The sequence below is a fragment of the Talaromyces amestolkiae genome (genome assembly GCF_001896365.1).
Source record: "Talaromyces amestolkiae strain CIB chromosome Unknown scaffold17.1, whole genome shotgun sequence".
Lineage (NCBI taxonomy): Eukaryota > Fungi > Ascomycota > Eurotiomycetes > Eurotiales > Trichocomaceae > Talaromyces > Talaromyces amestolkiae.
The window spans coordinates 173,265-190,863 of NW_024468053.1; the positions used below are offsets into that span (position 1 = coordinate 173,265).

Genomic DNA, 17,599 nt, shown 5'->3' on the forward strand with positions numbered 1-17,599 from the left:
GTCCAAACGATTAAGATTTTTCTCTTCACCACAGAATTTCAGAGGACTCTGCGATTTACATGTGGACCTAGTTTTATATATCATTTCCTTCATCCAGTCGGACCTCGACCGGCTGTGCTTTGCTCTATCATGCAAGTCCTTGCTTGAACTCACAGATTGCTGGCCTCTTCCAGCCGAATGGGGGTTATCGACTCGAAGTATTCTTGATTATCTCAACCACAGATTTCATACCTGGGAGAAAGCTGACCGAGACCGTTGGGAACTTTTGAGGAGATTGGAGAATGCGCGATGGCGTCGCTGTATGGGATGTTACAAGCTTCATCCAGTCGAAGAATTCCACAAGCTGGACTTGTGGACCCCTGCCAGGAGGCGAACGTGCATCTTTGGGAAGCTCGTAGGCGTTGTCCGTCTTTGTCCCTGTGTTGAGATGACTTTTCGAGACAAGGTGAGGATTACAAAAGAATTGATACATCAACAACAACAACCGGGACAGCCAGAAAGTGGCAGCGAGGCCGACCGCAACCGAGGTCTTTTACCAGGATTTGACCCGGTCACTGGCCAGCACGAATGTCTTCATGAATGCAATGATAGCCTGTTTGAAACAAGAAGAATCAGAGTGCAACGCAAGCTCAAATTCGATCTGGACAATGATCACAATCTCATATTAGAAACGGACTACAAGGTTACGGAAATGCAATCGTCTTCGAACGATACAAAGCAGAGCGCGCAGCTATTGTGCCCCCATCTACGGGTTCTCAACAGTCTATATCACGTGGATCGTCTAGCTCCGTTTTGTCCAACATGGATAAGATCACGAAGGGGGTTAACCGTGAAAATTACATACTCCTATCCGGGTTCATTTTCTTGTGCATGGTGCGAGATGACTATGTTCGGTGTCGTGGAGACATATATAGTTCATCAGCTGCTTCCTAAAGACTACACCTTTAAAACTAGGAGAAGCCTGGGCAACGCTACCGAAAACGCTGACAACACTTGGTATAGACAAACCGAAACTTCCATCGAAAATATGGATGATTCTGCGCGAATTACTACACCATATTTTACAAGAGATAGGATTTTACTGAAATACCATGAACCCTCACAATAGACTGGTCTTGATGAATTAGGATCTATATTAAAGAGGGTAATAGTTACGCTACTTATATTGTTTTCCCTACAAGTCTCTATTCTGAAAGAGATTTAGCATTCTATTGAATTTTAGCAGCTAAATTTTCAGATTTCAATGTTCTCTGACTCTCTTCCCTTTCTGATCTATTCTCAGATCTTATTAATCCATCGAAATTCTGAATCTTGTTGTAGCCTAGAATCTCAAGTGCTATTGTTTTCTGAATTTGTCTGGTTTTGTTGATATTGCAAAAAACGCTCCTTGATATACATTCTTCCTGGATTTCTTGATGTCTTAATTTCTTGTACTCGTCAATCTCCCTCCCAACTTGTCGACTTCTTGAAGTTCATCTTTCTGTTGATAACTTGACCTTGATAGTCGCCTGAATCTCTTCAAGTCTCTAATTGTGTTGATCACCCTCTTCCTGGTTTTGTTGACCCTGGTCTTGGTCTGCGACCACTTGGGGATTGGTGTTCAACAACTGATAGATCTTCCTCACATTTGAATTGATATCCTGGATATTTGTCTTGATACCATTTTGAGAAGTGGCATTCGTTCAATGTTGCATTACCCGGCTCATTATTACAGGCGGTAGAATCAGTAGAACGCTTTTTGGTCCACCATGCATAAAAATACGGCACGATAGGTCCAAACAGGATCCTCATCATGGCACACACCAACTCTAGAATCATGATGACTGTGTTGAACTTGTCCGACATCTTGTACACGTCTTTTGTGATGGTACTTGCAAGTTGCTTCGTTTGAGATTATGCAGTGAAGCTTCTGTGGTTGACGCCCCCTCGGAGTCCTCTCGTTGACATTGGTAGGTGCCTCAACCACCCTGCACTCTGTAACCAATAGGTATAAATAATACAAAAAGGTAAAATGTTAGTCAAGACCAAGTCAGGTGGATTGTTTTCAGAATCAGGATTTTGAAGATAACAAGGTAAGAAGAACTCTGAGCAGAGTAGTAGATGATGTTGGGAAAGATGAAGATGATAAATAGATAGAAGGGAAAGAGACTACCATTTTATAGCTTGCAAGGTCCTATTTCTGAACAAAATAATGCTGGGAGTTTCCAGTCAGTTGTTTCTATCATGCCTAGAAAGGTGTGATTTTGCTGGTATTCAGAGATATAGAGAATTCTTCATCCCTCTTTCTTCCTAAACATCGTTCACACATGTTTCGTATTCGCAAATTCCCGTCAAAAATTGCTCAAGTTGCTTTTCAGGGCCATTTGAGAGCTACATTTTATCAATAATAGATAAATGCACTAAGGGAGGTGCTTCCCGATCCGGAAATTAGCCCTAATTTCGGCGTAGGTACGGATTTTCATAACATTGAAAATCCGTTTGAACCACTTCTTACGTTTAGCGCTTCTTACTACGATCGACAATTTTAGATCGAGTACCTACTAGAGCAACGACACCAATTCTGATCTTGTTGTATAGGTTTGTCAAGAATAATGTACAGTGGTTATTTAAATGAAGGTAGAAACTAATCTTAACGTTTATCGATCCTACAATCTCCGTGATTCTATATATTTATGGCCCAATTTGCTAAATTGGCTGATTCCTCCTAATTACTCTCCTATATCAGTTTATTCATCTCTGTGGTTTGTTGATTCTCGATATTCTTGAAGATCTAGTCTCTTTATGTTCAGTATCTTAATGATCTATTCCATATCCAGTATTTTCACTATCTATTAAATCATTACTGCTCTTTATTTTTTGATTTATTTACTTTTTGATCTTGTTGATATCTCATTCTCTGTTCTTGTTCGACATCTGGGACTCACCACGACTGAAAGCGTGTTTTCGGCACCATGTTTCTCAAGTGTAGTTACTGTTCTTCTCGAAACCCTTGCACAGCGAGAGACAAAATGAAAGAATATAGTGAACGATCAAGTACGCGAAAATAACCTTTTTGATCCTGGCCCTCTTCATCTTGTTGGTCCATTAGTCTTTCTAATCCTGTTGGTTTCGTAGTCCCCCGAATTGGTTGGACCAAAAATTTGTGTTTTTATTGATGTCTCAATCTCTCAAATCTCACTGATATCTTAATCTCTCGGATTGTATTGATATCTTAATCTCTTTAAACTTGTTATTTTTTTTTTTCTGTGGTATCAACCCTCTTCTGACCAATTGGACAATTTTGGCTCTGAACGAAATAACGGCGTGGTGTCAATGCTTCATGAAGCCCCTTCCATTGTTGCGCAATAACTCAAAGATATCTATCAATGGTATGGAATATGATATCTCGAGATCCTAACCGAAAAAGAAAACTCTGGTCCGATGACGCATTCTCCGTGTTTTCTTTTGATAATCAGTGTCAGTGCCGTTAACAACGAGCCTGAATTGTGCCCGTCATATTTTATCTTTGAAATAGAATCTAGCTGTACTTTTGTCCAAGTGTTGAGAAGATTGTGTTCGGCGAAGCAAAAATCAATCGTAGCGGGGACTATATTGAATGAGGCAAAAAAGGAAAGGAATCGACATCACCCCTAAACCATCACGTCACACATTAACCGTAGATTCATGATGACTGTGTCCTGTGCGGCTGGCATATATTGCTAGTCTCAGTTGCAGGAGTTTTGTTCTGGATTGAAGAAATATTCCCAGGACTTGTGGTATTTGCGCTTGCGTTGGCCATCTGTGTCAGGAATGGTGGCATAATTGGTCTGGAAATGGCCAAAATTAAGCTACATGCTTATTGCATAAAAACGATGACCGGATTTTGTGCAATCGGCAGTTTGTGAGAATCTCAATTGTAGAAGCAGCTGGCAGTTGTCTTGTTGTAATATCCTTGTTATTGAAGCCCTTGTTGAAGCCCTTGTTGAAGCCCTTGTTGATGAATCTTTCTGTTGATACATTGCAAAAATGATATCGTAGGGTTGAATGACGGTTGTTTCAATCGATAAGTCGCAAGCTGAAAACATCTTTCTTTCGCTTCTATTGGTAAAACATTTGAAGAAACATTTGCGTGCCCATCCTGCATCCAATCCATCTGAGCCACATACAAAGGACGCAATGCATTTTGTAGGTGGTTCAGATAGATCGGTTGCCATAACCATGATCTGGAGATATCAGTTATGAGGGATGAGATTAGAAAGGGGATGATGTTGCTAGACGATGAATATAAGACATTGACAGAGCGGGGTCGAGATGCCTTTTAATAATTCCAGAGAAACTATGAGTCAACGACAAATTTATGGGACCTCAAAAACCATTCCTGCGTCCCATTGTTGTCGTGATTATGTCTCGAGATATTCGATTTTCCTTTTTGGTGGTCTGACGCACGCATAATCCTTTGTTTCCTCGACGTCGTTTCATACTCCTTGCATACACTGTGGTCCAATCCCTTCACCTACAATAGCCATACTGCCACTTCTTTCTTACAACACCGTTAATTTCTATACTGTTGCTCAGATTCATGAAGGTGTCTATTTAGCGATAGCTGTCATTTGGGTTGTTAGAGGAAAACATTCCATCGTAATCTATGACATGTTTCCAGAACCGGACCAACAAACATCTCGCAAGTTGTTTAGTGTCTTGTCAATGAAACAAAGGTACGTCTAACTGGAGTAATGACAAGCCCTTGAAACTCATTTCAGAATTACGTCTAAACTTGTTTTGTTTCGATGTACTGTCATAGGACTTGTTGTCGCCATTATTGTTTGTGATCTGCCAAACCTTGTTGAAACGTCGTTAGCTGATAGCGACGAGTAACAAAGAAAAGTATGGTCACATTTCATTCCATTCCAGTAAGATCTTGTTGATGTCAAAATGAATTGGTTTCATGCGAGTGTTGATAAGAACCAGATCGACTGATAATCAGTGCATTGACCACCTGCATAGCTGACATGTACTATCGGTCACACCACTCAGTTTTCCACACATACATATTTATATATTTGACATTGAAACGGACGGACCATCTAGACAATTTATACATATATCTCGATTTTGTACATTTGTGCAATTTGCCGTCAACCCCATAACCACATCAAACGAGCAACCCCGACAATAAAAGTCAAAAATCAAAGCTCCAAGCCACGAATATTCTCAACTTCAACGGCCGTCTGGTTCGTCATACCACCTTGGAATATATGATGATGTTGGTCGTCAGTAGGTACAAGTTGGCCGTGTTTCGCCCTCAAGATAAAATTTACTAACACAGCCCCGATTAAACCCAGGCACAGGAACGTGGGACCCCATTTTTCGTAGTAGATACGTTTAACATCACGTCTTTTGCGGATCTTGTCCACGCGCCAGACATATAACACAACAGAGTAGATAAGGCATATGACGGCAATGATGGTGAAGATCCATGCCGATGCGAATGTGACGTAGTCACTGCCAAAGTTGAGAAGGGTGGCTGCAATGGAGCCGATCAAAATTGAGAACTCGAGCCAGGAGAGGAATGTACGTTCAGCAGCAAAGTAGACCTTTGGCTCGACGCGGATGGGAACATGAATTCCTGTCATGGTTTGTTAAGAACGTTTCTGGAGAATTGAGGGGTTGTGTTAATACTTACGTTTGCCCTTGGGAGCAATGAAGCGCTTCACTGTACGTCTGCCATTTCCAAGAATGGTGATTCCAGTACTTCCACCCTCCGGCATCTGTGTAGCTCGTGGTCGAGGCGTGATGGCCTTCAAGACTTCCCAAGTAATATGTCCCGTGCGCTGAAGATAGCTGCTCAAAAGCATACGGTAGTAGTAAATACCGCCAATACGGCGTGCTTCTTCGAGTGCATCCGAGAAATCTGACTCGTCATCCGAGTCATACAACGGGTAATACTCGTCGCCAGCAAGGAAATCAGCAGCGACACGTTCTTCAACATCCAGCTCGTTACGGGTCGCGTGTAGCGTGCCATTGTTGCGTTCATAGTTGGCAACAGCTCCTTGAGTGGCACTGGTAGCGGCCGTGACGTTGCTTGCCTGATCACCATGTGCATCAATCTCGTCATCGGTTTCATCATCCTCATCCGCCATGTCTGAAGTGGATATGCTGGTGCTCTGTGTTGGCCGTTCAATTCCATATTTGCGAGTAATGGGCTTTCTGATGTCAACATCCATTTGCGGGAACCAGAAAGGTAGAAGATTGATCTTATCAGGGAACAACGTGGCGCATCCATGTATGAACTTGCTGAACTTGGGAACAGCTTCGACTAGATGGCTGGCAGTAAGATCACGGATCCATTGAGGAGGTTCTTGCCCGGCTTGGGTTTGAAGCTTTACTTCCAAAACTGCATATGGGAACCTTTCAATATCCTCTGGAGGGAGTTGACGGAAGGGCCAGTCGATCCCAATATCCATACGTCGCCAGTTATCGCCGGCGCGTCTCCTGCCGTCTAAATTGTCTTCACGAATCATGCTCAGTTCCGTGTCTAGAGAGATTCGGACACGGGCATCGCCTGGCAATTGAAACGCAGTACGATGATAGAACGTCCGGCATACCGGCTTGAGATTGCGGGTGACTGCACGGTATTGAACTTCCTTTGCAAGTGCTTCCCAGTCGGCTATTTGCTGCTCCGATTTTTTGCCTTCTCTTCTCATTTTCTCAAAAACAGCTCCGGTTGTCATGTCGCCAGACAAATATGCATTAACATGCTTCTCCTTCATAGGGAATCGTGCCTTGACCGATTTCTCTCCAGTCCAATCCTCTCGATGTGTCTTACGTTCAACGAATATCTGATCAACTTCCATGCCGCCATACCATCGAAGTCGGATAGCCTCTGCGCCTTCTGTCTTTAGAAGACGGCCTTTATACAGCTCCCATGTTTCAGGGTTGTCATAATAAATTGAGGAGATGGCAGAGTCTTTTTCTTCGAATTCTTTACTGGGGTTGAACACAAGGACTGGAAGATGCTAGATTTCACATAAGCTTGCTAGAAGTAGAAGAGTGGTTGATAACAAACCTTGAGAACAATCAATTTCAACTCGGTGATGTTGTCAGGATGTACCCAGTACTTGGTGGTCTGTCGCACAAAGTTTTGCTGTCCGCCACCTGCCGACGCATCACCCTTGACGGGGTTACCCTTGGTTCTGACTAGGTCATACAGCCTGGAGAGTTTGACCACGAACGCGTCGTAGTTGTCTTTGAAAAATGGCTTGGCATTCAGTCGAGCAGCAAATACTGGCTTCAAATACCACCTTGTTTGTTTCTGTGCGAGGTCAGCGCATAAATTCTAAGACACGCCGAGCACACTTACATCATGCTTCTTGATAATCTTCTGGAACCCAGTATAATTCAACTGAGTAAATTTGGCCAAATCATGAACATCAGCAATGATATCACTCAAATCCGCCTCAAGCAACAAAAAATCCTCATCAGTCGGCCGTTCCGCAGCGCGACGAGAATCCGAAGCTGGAATCTCCAAGCGAGCAACCACATGATTGACCTCCTGCTCGCTCGCTTTGATCCGCTGAATGATCTCTTTACTTTTCAGACCCTGGAAAGTAGCGACTTTGTCCAGCTCGCTTTCCAGCAGAGCCACAAAGCGTCTTTCGTCGGCTTCCGTCCATGGCTTGCGGTCCGGTTTTGGGTTTGCGGGGGTTGGTTCGGTCACATATTCTGTTTTGAGGGCATCTTTCAGGTCTTCGTAGGCGATGTAATGCCAGAAGTAGTCCTTGATCATGGACGACCGGAGCTGTTCGCCGAACCTGTGTTGTGTAACGCTCAGGTTAGCTTATCTGTACTCTAGACTGTGCTTACAATCGACCAGCCACGAGGAATGCGTCTGATTTCCAAGCAAGCTCTCTTCTAGGTCTTTCCAAATACTTACTTCATGTTGGGCAATTAGAGATGTTCCGCACGTCGCAATGCAATTGCTAATAAATCAAAGTCAAAGCTGCGGTCGTGATGTGAATGGTGTTTACGCACGGTCGCCGTCGGAAATATGTATCGATCGTCGTAGCTTGGGCCGTTATCTCGAATTATGCACAATGATAAGATGAAAGAGAGATAGCAAAACACGCCAACGTCATTGGACAGTATACACTCAATTGAACAATGTATAAGAAATTGCAACAAGTGTAAGGTTCCGCGACAACCCTGGCATTATATACGATGGAGTGTAGGACTGGGACTCGAAGAAGGGAAGATTGAAAATGAGAGAGAAGATGAGGAAGTGGGACAGAGGAAAGCGGAGCAATGCAGCGGATGGATCCATCGCAACGTCGTTTCCGATTGAGTCTATGCCGTATTTTTCATCCCGTACCTGTGAAATTTTGAACTGCACATAATTACAGCACTTCTACACGGAAAATTAGCCATGGTCACTGCATTTGCACAATACAGATACAAGAACATACAGAAACCAGTCCACGTTTTCTTGAGGCAGTTGTTTTCTCGGTTTCTTCTGCGTACAAGGCCATACACCAGTAAGTTACATGTCACAATAACTAACGCATTCCTCGACAAGCAGCCAATGGGGACTAGTCAGTGACCGCACGTTTTGGGAGCTTATCGCCTCTTTCGGCCTAGTCTGAACTTTACTTCAAGGCTGTATTGTAAGGCAGTGTAATATGCGTCCAGATTACGTCGATGACTATACACGTGATATCATTTCATGTAGTTACATTAGAGCCTGTATAAACTAATCCGTCCCATACCATAATTGTCGTCAAGTACGTGCCCAACTACTATGTAAATGCAAGAAAAACACAACACAGAATGACCGGTATCAAGGAAAAAACGTGAAGGTACGTTCAGAGACATGAAAAGAAATTTATCAAATCGCACCGCCCACTCGTCGAATGCTTCGTCGGGCATGGTCTCCAGTGACATTGACCAGTCCCTCTGTCTCAAGAGCCCGAACCGCATTCTGAAATTCGGTGCCCTCGACTTCGATGCTGCTGTTATCGTTGAGTCTTTTGAGCACGTCTGTCCAACGGGGCGCCGTGCCACTAGCACCCATCTCATCGACGAGACTGAGGACTGCTTTCTTCAGGTCGTCACGGCGACGACGCTCGCTGGCACTGGTGCCCTCGGTAAGCAAACTCATATCAAGCAGACCGGTGCGTGCATCCGTTGCGGCTTGTTTGAGTGCGGACCGAATGAGTCGCACGGCTTCCTCGACGTCTTCTGCTGTTACTTCGGTAGAAAGACGCATACGGGCGTGAGCTTCTGAGAGACGGATCATAGACTCCAATTGACGCGTAGTAGCTGTAATACGACGCTCTGCAGCTCGAATATCGTCTCCCAACTTGCGCATAGCGACGTACGCCTCCGTCAAAGCATTAGCCGCGGGCTGGGTGAGAACGGGGTGAATTTGCGTCTTAGCGTAGGTAATATATGATGTTAAGAACTCGATAGGCTATTCGATAATGTTAGCAATCTGTATTCCAAATCGGAGGATGTGATCCTTACCAATATTTCCTCTCGGCTGGCAGTTTCAGGAGCGTCTTCCAGATACATGCCAACGAGATGCTTGGCCAAGCGACGATCCTCTTGTTCATCGACTCGATCGAGGACCAAATATACCAAGTCGAATCTCGACAGTAGAGTTGGGGGTAGATCGATGTTCTGTGGAACAGGCAAGTTCGGGTTGTACTTGCTGCCAATCGGATTGGCAGAGGCTAGAATACTGGTACGTGCATTTAGTGTAGTAATAATACCAGCCTTGGCAATAGATACAGTCTGCTGCTCCATCACTTCGTGCAAGACTGACCGAGTGGACTCGTTCATCTTGTCGAACTCGTCAATGCAGCAGACACCTCCGTCTGACAAGACAAGGGCGCCCGATTCGAGAACAAGCTGGCGAGTTTCAGGGTCTCGAGTGACGTATGCCGTCAAACCAACGGCAGAAGAACCCTTTCCACTCGTGTAAACTCCACGAGGTGCGATCTTGTGGACATATCGAAGTAGCTGTGACTTGGCAGTGGAGGGATCACCACAGAGTAAAACATTGATATCACCACGATAACGTGGATTGCCTCCTTTTTGGAAGGTCTTGTTTGTGCCACCAAACAGCTGAAGTAAGATTCCCTTCTTCACATCGTCCATCTCGTAGAGACTTGGCGCCAGAGACCTGGCTAGAACTTCGTAGACATCAGGGCGCCGCGATGTTTCTTTAATCTTCTCGAGCTCCTCTGCTGTGACCTTTCGAGCCTGCTCAGAGTCACCCACAGCTTGTTCCGAGAGCTCCTGTTCTACAGTCGACAAATCGATGCCCATTTTCTTCTTGTCCACTTTTTGAATATGCAGAACATCCACATACGTCTTGAAAAGAGCCTTTGTGGTTCGCTGGCGGGGGTTCACACGCATAGGATTGCATCGGAAAATGCCAGTGACCTCGATCCGGTCACCAGCTTTGCAGACATCGACCAGTTCATCATAAGCGCACAGAGAGACAGAGTGAGGAGTCTGACCATCTGGAACACTATCGGGAGTCTCTTGAAGTTTGATGACTTGCTTGTCAGCAAAGCCACAGCGGTTGTGAATCAATTGCATTGAGTTAGGGCTTTTGCACTGGGCCCGTGGGCAAAAAGTGGGTTCCATGATTTTTCCTCGGTCGATGTCAACCCTGACGCTGTGGTTACAGATTTGACAAGTGAAAAAAGCTGTGTCTCGATTAGCAAACAGTGGCGAATATGTCGTGGATGTGCCTCATTCACTGACCTTCTTTCATATCGGGAATTACTGGAGTTGTGCGAATGACCAGACCTTTGATACTGATGAGTTTGTCCATGTCTAGGATATGATAATTGTTAGTACATGTTTACCATTCTGTCGTCTTTGGCGATGATTCTCACCTGCGGGGTCCAGTTCTCGCATATTGACAGACTTGTCCAAGCCAAATGGCAGGACCTTGTATGTGTTGCTTTCTACTTGTTGGACCAGACTGGGCGTATTATCAGGAGCAGCACGACCCGTCTCACTCATAGCATCTGAGCTTGGCACAGGCGCCGCTGAACTGTCTCGTGTCCGTGTTTGGTTTCGCTGGGCCTGGCTTCTGAGGGTATCCATTTCGTGCATGGCCAATTCAAGCAAGACATCTTTGATTGCTTGATCCATAAGTGGGATTATTTCTTGTGGATATGCATGTAACTGATGCCACAATTTCAGAGTTGAAGGATATGCTTTTAGGTTTTTCGCATCAAGGTTCAAGCCGGTGACGCCCAGCTTTCGCATATTGTTCAGCATGGTGATATATTCTTTTTCCTCTGCAGCATCACCCATTGCCCTCGTATCGTCCTCGGTAGCACCGTCGGCCCACATGCGGTACTTCCTGGCGTAGTTGTATAGAAAGTTCTTGAATGCGGACATGGAATCCTGGATGGAGATGTTGGTACCCCAGATCACACGTGTGGAGGTACCACCGAGCACATCTGCCTCTGAAGTGCCGGGGTTGAGATTGGTAAACGTCGCATCAGAGTGAGTATGCTCTTCATTGACCGGCATACCATTTGCGTCCACAAAAACTCTCCGACGACCTGACGGTGTACTACCAAAATTATCTGAGTGAATATCTCCGCGGCGTGAGACATTGCGTGAGTAGCCGGAAAGTTCTGGGCGAGATGATCCAACAAAAAGACCACTGCTGCTGCTGGGTATGTCAGAACGAATATCCTGACGGTTGTTGTTTCGCGGTGGGCTTGAGCTGGACATGTAACGGATCGGCGATGAGTCTGAAAGAGTTAGTTGGATAGATCCAATACATCGGATAAAATCTTGTACTACCTCGCATGCCAGTCCGAGTGGCTCSGGGCGTTGTCTCGCCATCTGCAACCGAAGATTCTCTGATGGGCGAGCTGATATTCATTCTCGTCTGCTCGCCACGCACGGGTGATGATGATTGATACATTAAGGGAGATGATGATGCTACAGTGTTTTCATTCTGAAGTCGCCTGGACGCGCGTGGAGTCGTTTGTGATCCGTTTGCGTTGGACTGAGGGGTACTCGAAACTTGCTGAGATCTAGTCGAGCGAGGAGTCGAAGACGCTGTGCTTCTCGCAGGGCGCCCGCGACGCGAAGCTGGCGAAGACATTGTGAATCAAATGTGTTTCGTCGATATTTGGAAAAAACAAAGGATTATGATGGATTTGTTGATCGAAATATCGAAGACGGGGTGTTGATGGATAGAGAAGATAAGGGACAGAAGCTGGTGGTGTTTAATTCAATCCCTTACGGAAGTTGCTTAATTTTCTCGGGACGCGTCCTGGACGCGACACCGCGTTAAGTGCTTCCTTTTTGGGACGGCGCGTATCGAGTTTGATCACGTGAGAGCACAGCCACGGTCTACGGCTGGTTGCCCAGCCACATCCATGGTAATCACGTGTCGCGCATTCCACGGTATCGGTATCTGGTACCTGATCCCATGTTTACCTGATGCTCATTATTGTATGGACACAAAAATAGATGAAACCCTCTCTATTTTGAGACTCCCAATCATCGTCTCATGGCACCTGCGGTTTAGGAGAGAGTAAAACATGACAGCGCTTCGCCGACCACAAGCGGACCAATGAGCGACGAGCCTTCGAGTTGAAGCTAGAGCCGCTGGCAAAAGCGCCCGCCAAGAGTTTTAACTTGGAGTATCTGCTGGCTGATGTCATGGCGCTTGTATCATCATCGACCCCGAATCGTCCAATGTTATTTATTTACCTCCAAGATGCACCAACATCGGGTGGTCTTACGAGATCAACTGCTCTCGCTTGTTGACTGCACAGGCCATTTTCCATCGCATCTTCTGCTTCGATCTGGCTATCCATCACATAGATCCATCTGAAACTCCTTTAATGTCGGATCCCTGAGAAGACGGCCAGATCATTTCCCACTGTGCGCCGGTTCCAGCTTTTCTCTTCCTTCAAACATTGGGTTTTGCAGTGCGCATGCTTCATTTATGTGGGAGAGGACCTACCATTTTCTTGTTCATTGTTCTATTGCAGCGTTTTGATTGTCTCATCGTCTGTCATTGCTTCCCCGCTCTTATTCCGCTGCTGCTTTCGCATAGCATATGCCACTGTTGCCAATTCCAAGAGTTGCAGGCTCAACTCATATCCATTATCCAGAAAAGTATCTCTTGACCTGAGGTGACAGATCACCCACCCTCAAGATGTCTACCGACCTCTTGTCCGGCAGCGGCACAAAGGGCGATGAGGACCAAGGGATCTCCATCTCGACATTTCTTGCTTCGCTGGCCACAGGTGCTATCGTCTTCGCCATTGAAGCCCTCTTGTTCTTGATGCTAAAGGGAAACCTTCGCAGAATCTAGTAAGTGACGTCTCTATCCTTTCTTGTACCTACACGCTCATACTGATACGATGTCACCTCTAGCCAACCCAGGACATATCTTGTGCCAGACCGTGAACGAACCAAACCGCCAGCCCCTGGCCCTTTTGGATGGGTATATGCTGTGTTCCAGACGACGAACGCTGAATTTATTCAGAAATGTGGGCTTGACGCTTATTTTTTCTTACGATACCTCCGTATGCTCCTGAAGATCTTTGTCCCCATGGGTCTGGTTATTCTTCCCATCTTGATTCCTGTAAACAAAGTCGGAGGAAAAGACAACAACCTTGTCAGCAATACAAATTCTACCACATGGAACGTGACCGGCATGGATCAGCTCGCTTGGGGCAACATCAAGCCCGAGCACACAGATAGATACTGGGCCCATCTCGTTCTTGCGGTGCTATCGATTCTGTATGTCTGCGCGGTGTTTTTTGATGAGTTGCGCGGTTATATCAGACTGCGACAGGCATACCTGACCTCCCCTCAGCACAGGTTGAGAGCGTCTGCTACAACTGTGCTTGTTACCGCAATCCCCAAGAAGTGGTTGTCAGTAGAGGCTCTGACGAATCTGTATGACGTATTTCCCGGAGGAATTCGAAATATCTGGATCAACCGTCAGTTGGACGAATTAAATGAAAAAGTCAAGCTTAGGGATCAGCTTGCTTTGGCCTTAGAGGCTGCGGAGACTGACTTGATTGCTAAATGCAAGAAAGCCCAGATGAAGCAGGCCAAAGCCGAGGCAAAGAAGTCGGGAAAGAAAGCTTCCAAAGAAGATGAAAAACAGAAAGAAGGAACAGACAAGAAAGCTGCTGAATTGGTGATGCAGTCTGGTATCAGCTCAGGCAACCCTCACCAGGTCGCGCACAATGTACAAGACGCCCTCAAGAAGGATCGGGAGAGCAAAAATAAGGAAGCACGTCGTCAAAGAAAGAAGAAATTCCTCCCTCTTGTGGGTGGAGGACTCACTAATGCTGTTGGCAATGGGGCGACTGTTTTCGAAAAAAAACTAGTTGGAGGTATCAGGAAAGCAAACCAAGGTGTTGGGCAACGTTTGGAAAATACTCCTGGTTTTGCTGTTCTACCGGAAGAGCTGGTCTCTATTTCCAGCAGGGGAAACAGCAAAGAAATCAATGACACGAAGAACCATCATGACCGTTCCAGCTTTGATAGCAATAAAGACTCGGTCAATTCAGTTCCCGAGGAAATTGACCAACAGGAAGGGTATGAAGTAAACAGCGAGGAGCAGACCTCACGCCGACCTGGCTGGAGCCGCAAATCATCCGCCAACTCAAAACGAGGAAATCGCCCCCCTGAAGCTGACGAAATACCCTTGACCGAAGTGGAAACTAGAGAAAGTCAGATTCGTCCGGATACTAGCAACACTAACGATAGCGTACCGCGGAAGAAAGAAGATGGTGAAGAGTATCCTTTAGCCTATGATGAACATTGGCAGGAGGACTGCGGCGAACCGTTGTGGAAAAAGTATATACGTCAAAAAGATCGAGAAACTATGCGCCTCCCTATATTTGGAATTACATGGATGCCATCTATACCTTTGATTGGCAAAAAGGTCGACACTATTGATTACTGTCGCAAGGAAGTGGCGCGGCTCAATCTGGAGATTGAAATCGACCAGCAGCATCCAGAGAAGTTTCCTCTCATGAACTCGGCTTTCATCCAATTTAATCATCAGGTGGCCGCTCACATGGCTTGTCAAGCCGTCAGTCACCACGTACCGAAGCAAATGGCCCCACGAGTAGTGGAGATCTCCCCAGACGATGTCATCTGGGATAACATGTCGATGAAATGGTGGGAACGCTACCTTCGTAGCGGTGGCATATTCATTGTTGTTTGCGGTATGGTTGCTGGCTGGGCCATTCCAGTCGCCTTTACTGGTCTTTTGTCACAGCTTTCTTACCTCGAAGGAACATTCACATGGCTGGCATGGCTGTCCAAATTACCACATTGGCTCTTTTCAGCTATCCAAGGTGTTCTCCCACCGTTGTTCCTTTCCCTGTTAATGGTCGTCTTGCCCATGATCCTTCGATTCTTGTCCCAAACCCAAGGTCTGCAAACAGGCATGGCCGTAGAGTTGATGGTTTCGAACTACTATTTCGCATTTCTTTTCGTCCAACTGTTTCTTGTCGTGGCCATTTCGTCCAGTTTCTCGACACTGATTGATTCAGTTACAAACATCACTGGCTGGCCAGAACTTCTTGCTGAAAACATTCCGAAGTCCAGTAATTACTTCTTCTCTTACATGATTCTTCGAGCCATGTCTGTCAGTGCTGGTGCGCTCGCTCAAATTGTCAACTTGATCAAATGGTTTATCCTCGGTCCTCTGTTTGACGATACAGCGAGGAATAAGTGGTCGCGAACAACAAACCTGCAAACAGTGAGATGGGGAAGCTTTTTCCCGGTATATACCACTCTAGCATGCATCGGTCTCATTTATATCATCGTCGCTCCACTGATCGCTATATTTATTATCGCTACATTTGCTTTATTCTGGTTCGTGTATCGATATAACACGCTCTATGTCACGAAATTCCGTTTCGATACGGGCGGTCTCTTGTTTCCAAAAGCCATCAACCAGATGTTCACTGGATTGTACGTCATGGAACTGTGCCTGGTTGGTCTCTTCTTCCTTGTACGTGATGAGAACGACCGCGTGGCGTGCCAGGGTCAAGCAATTGTGATGATCGTCGTTTTGATCCTCACTTTGGGCTACCAATACTTCTTGAATGAGGCGTTCTCCCCACTCATTCGTTATCTGCCAATCACATTAGAGGATGATGCTGTCCGCAGGGATGAGGAATTCGCACGAGCTCAACGCATCAGACACGGTCTACCTGTTGACGACGATGATGAGGATGAAGATGACCTTAAAAATGGACATGCTTCTGGATCACGACCAGCGGGATACGACGAGCGCGACTTTGGAACTAACCAAAAAGAAATCGAGCTACAAGACATCAATCGAGACAGCAAAGACGAAGAAAGAAAGAACAATAATGGCCATGTGACCAGAAACCTCAGCATAATGGGCAAAAGGGTCAGCGGAATGACAGCTGTCTCATGGGCCGATCGCTCACGAAACCGCCGCTCCAAATACTACGGCACAAACTCCGGATACGATGTGCCCAGCATTCAGAAGCTGCGCCAACAACTAGCCTACGAAGCCGAAGACGAAGAAACGCGAGGCACAGGCACAAACCCCATCGGTCGCGCCCTTTTCGCCGGCATTCACGATGAACTAGAAGATTTGACCCCCGACGAGCGCGATCAACTCGTTCAACGAGCCTTCCAGCACGAAGCCCTACGCGCTAAACGACCTGTGATATGGATCCCCCGTGACGATTTGGGGGTCAGCGATGACGAGATTTACTGCACTCAACGGTTCAGTAAACATGTATGGATTAGTAATGAGTATCAGGCGTTGGATGGGAAGTGTCGAACTATTTTTAGTCGCAGTCCGCCTGATTTTTCGGAGGTTGATTTGATTCAGCTATGATATGAGCATAGCGTGACACACGTTGTGCATGACTTTCGTTTGCTTTTATCTGTATGCATGTTCTTTTCTAGCGAGACATAGCGTTTTGCGCATTGGTGGCATTCGTTTGCCTGATACCTAAGAAGTTTTTTAATCCTTAGCCATTGTTTATATTTGAATACCCTTCTGCTTTCATCTACTTTTGAAACTTCCTTAAACCTGTTATATGTATTTGTTTCCGAACAAAATAGCTAGCAGATGATTCTCTAATCTAATATCCTAATCCGTTTCCCACGCATGTCCACTATTTGAACCCTCGAAACGCGCTCATAGCCACACATACCACCAACAAAACCAAAACTTTTGATCGTTCCGACATCTCGGAAGACTATTTGAGGCGGCAACGTCACACTTCACGCATCTTCTCGTGATATCTTTCTAAATCTATTGCTTTCCCTAGTAGCATCGTTACCACTGAAGAAACGGTTCCTTCATTCCGAAGAAAGTTGCGGCAGTGACGGGGCTATTCGTTGACGTTTCGAATGATTAGGAGGACATTCATCTCAGTTGGGAGCATGCTACTTCTGAGACATGAGCGAGATGCTTCCACATTTTGCAGAACCCACCTATCATGTCTTTGCTTACCCTGAAACTTTGAATGATGTGCTCTGGCAAGTACCTAAACACGTCTTTGTTTTCCTCACACCACCGTCTGGCATCATCACGATGCGAATCTCTGTATGT

General features: G+C 45.8%; 3 protein-coding genes across 3 annotated transcripts; 1 reads left to right on the top strand and 2 right to left on the bottom strand.

Moving 5' to 3' along the window:
* Window positions 1–5,165: 5,165 nt before the first annotated feature.
* Window positions 5,166–7,917, bottom strand: BHQ10_007862 (uncharacterized protein; the record flags this gene model as incomplete). The annotated part of the gene is made up of 5 exons (XM_040880604.1): window positions 5,166–5,605; window positions 5,663–6,995; window positions 7,046–7,291; window positions 7,340–7,790; window positions 7,913–7,917. 5 exons carry the CDS (start codon window positions 7,915–7,917, stop codon window positions 5,166–5,168), a joined length of 2,475 nt encoding a protein of 824 aa, XP_040736365.1.
* A 943-nt stretch (window positions 7,918–8,860) lies between these two features.
* On the bottom strand, window positions 8,861–12,118 carry BHQ10_007863 (uncharacterized protein; the record flags this gene model as incomplete). Its single annotated transcript, XM_040880605.1, has 5 exons — window positions 8,861–9,445; window positions 9,499–10,691; window positions 10,750–10,821; window positions 10,884–11,759; window positions 11,812–12,118. 5 exons carry the CDS (start codon window positions 12,116–12,118, stop codon window positions 8,861–8,863), a joined length of 3,033 nt encoding a protein of 1,010 aa, XP_040736366.1.
* Window positions 12,119–13,183: 1,065 nt separating this feature from the next.
* BHQ10_007864 (uncharacterized protein) lies at window positions 13,184–16,845 on the top strand (the record flags this gene model as incomplete). The annotated part of the gene is made up of 3 exons (XM_040880606.1): window positions 13,184–13,341; window positions 13,405–16,774; window positions 16,831–16,845. The coding sequence occupies 3 exons, from the start codon at window positions 13,184–13,186 to the stop codon at window positions 16,843–16,845; spliced, it is 3,543 nt and encodes a 1,180-aa protein (XP_040736367.1).
* Between the last annotated feature and the right edge of the window lie 754 nt (window positions 16,846–17,599).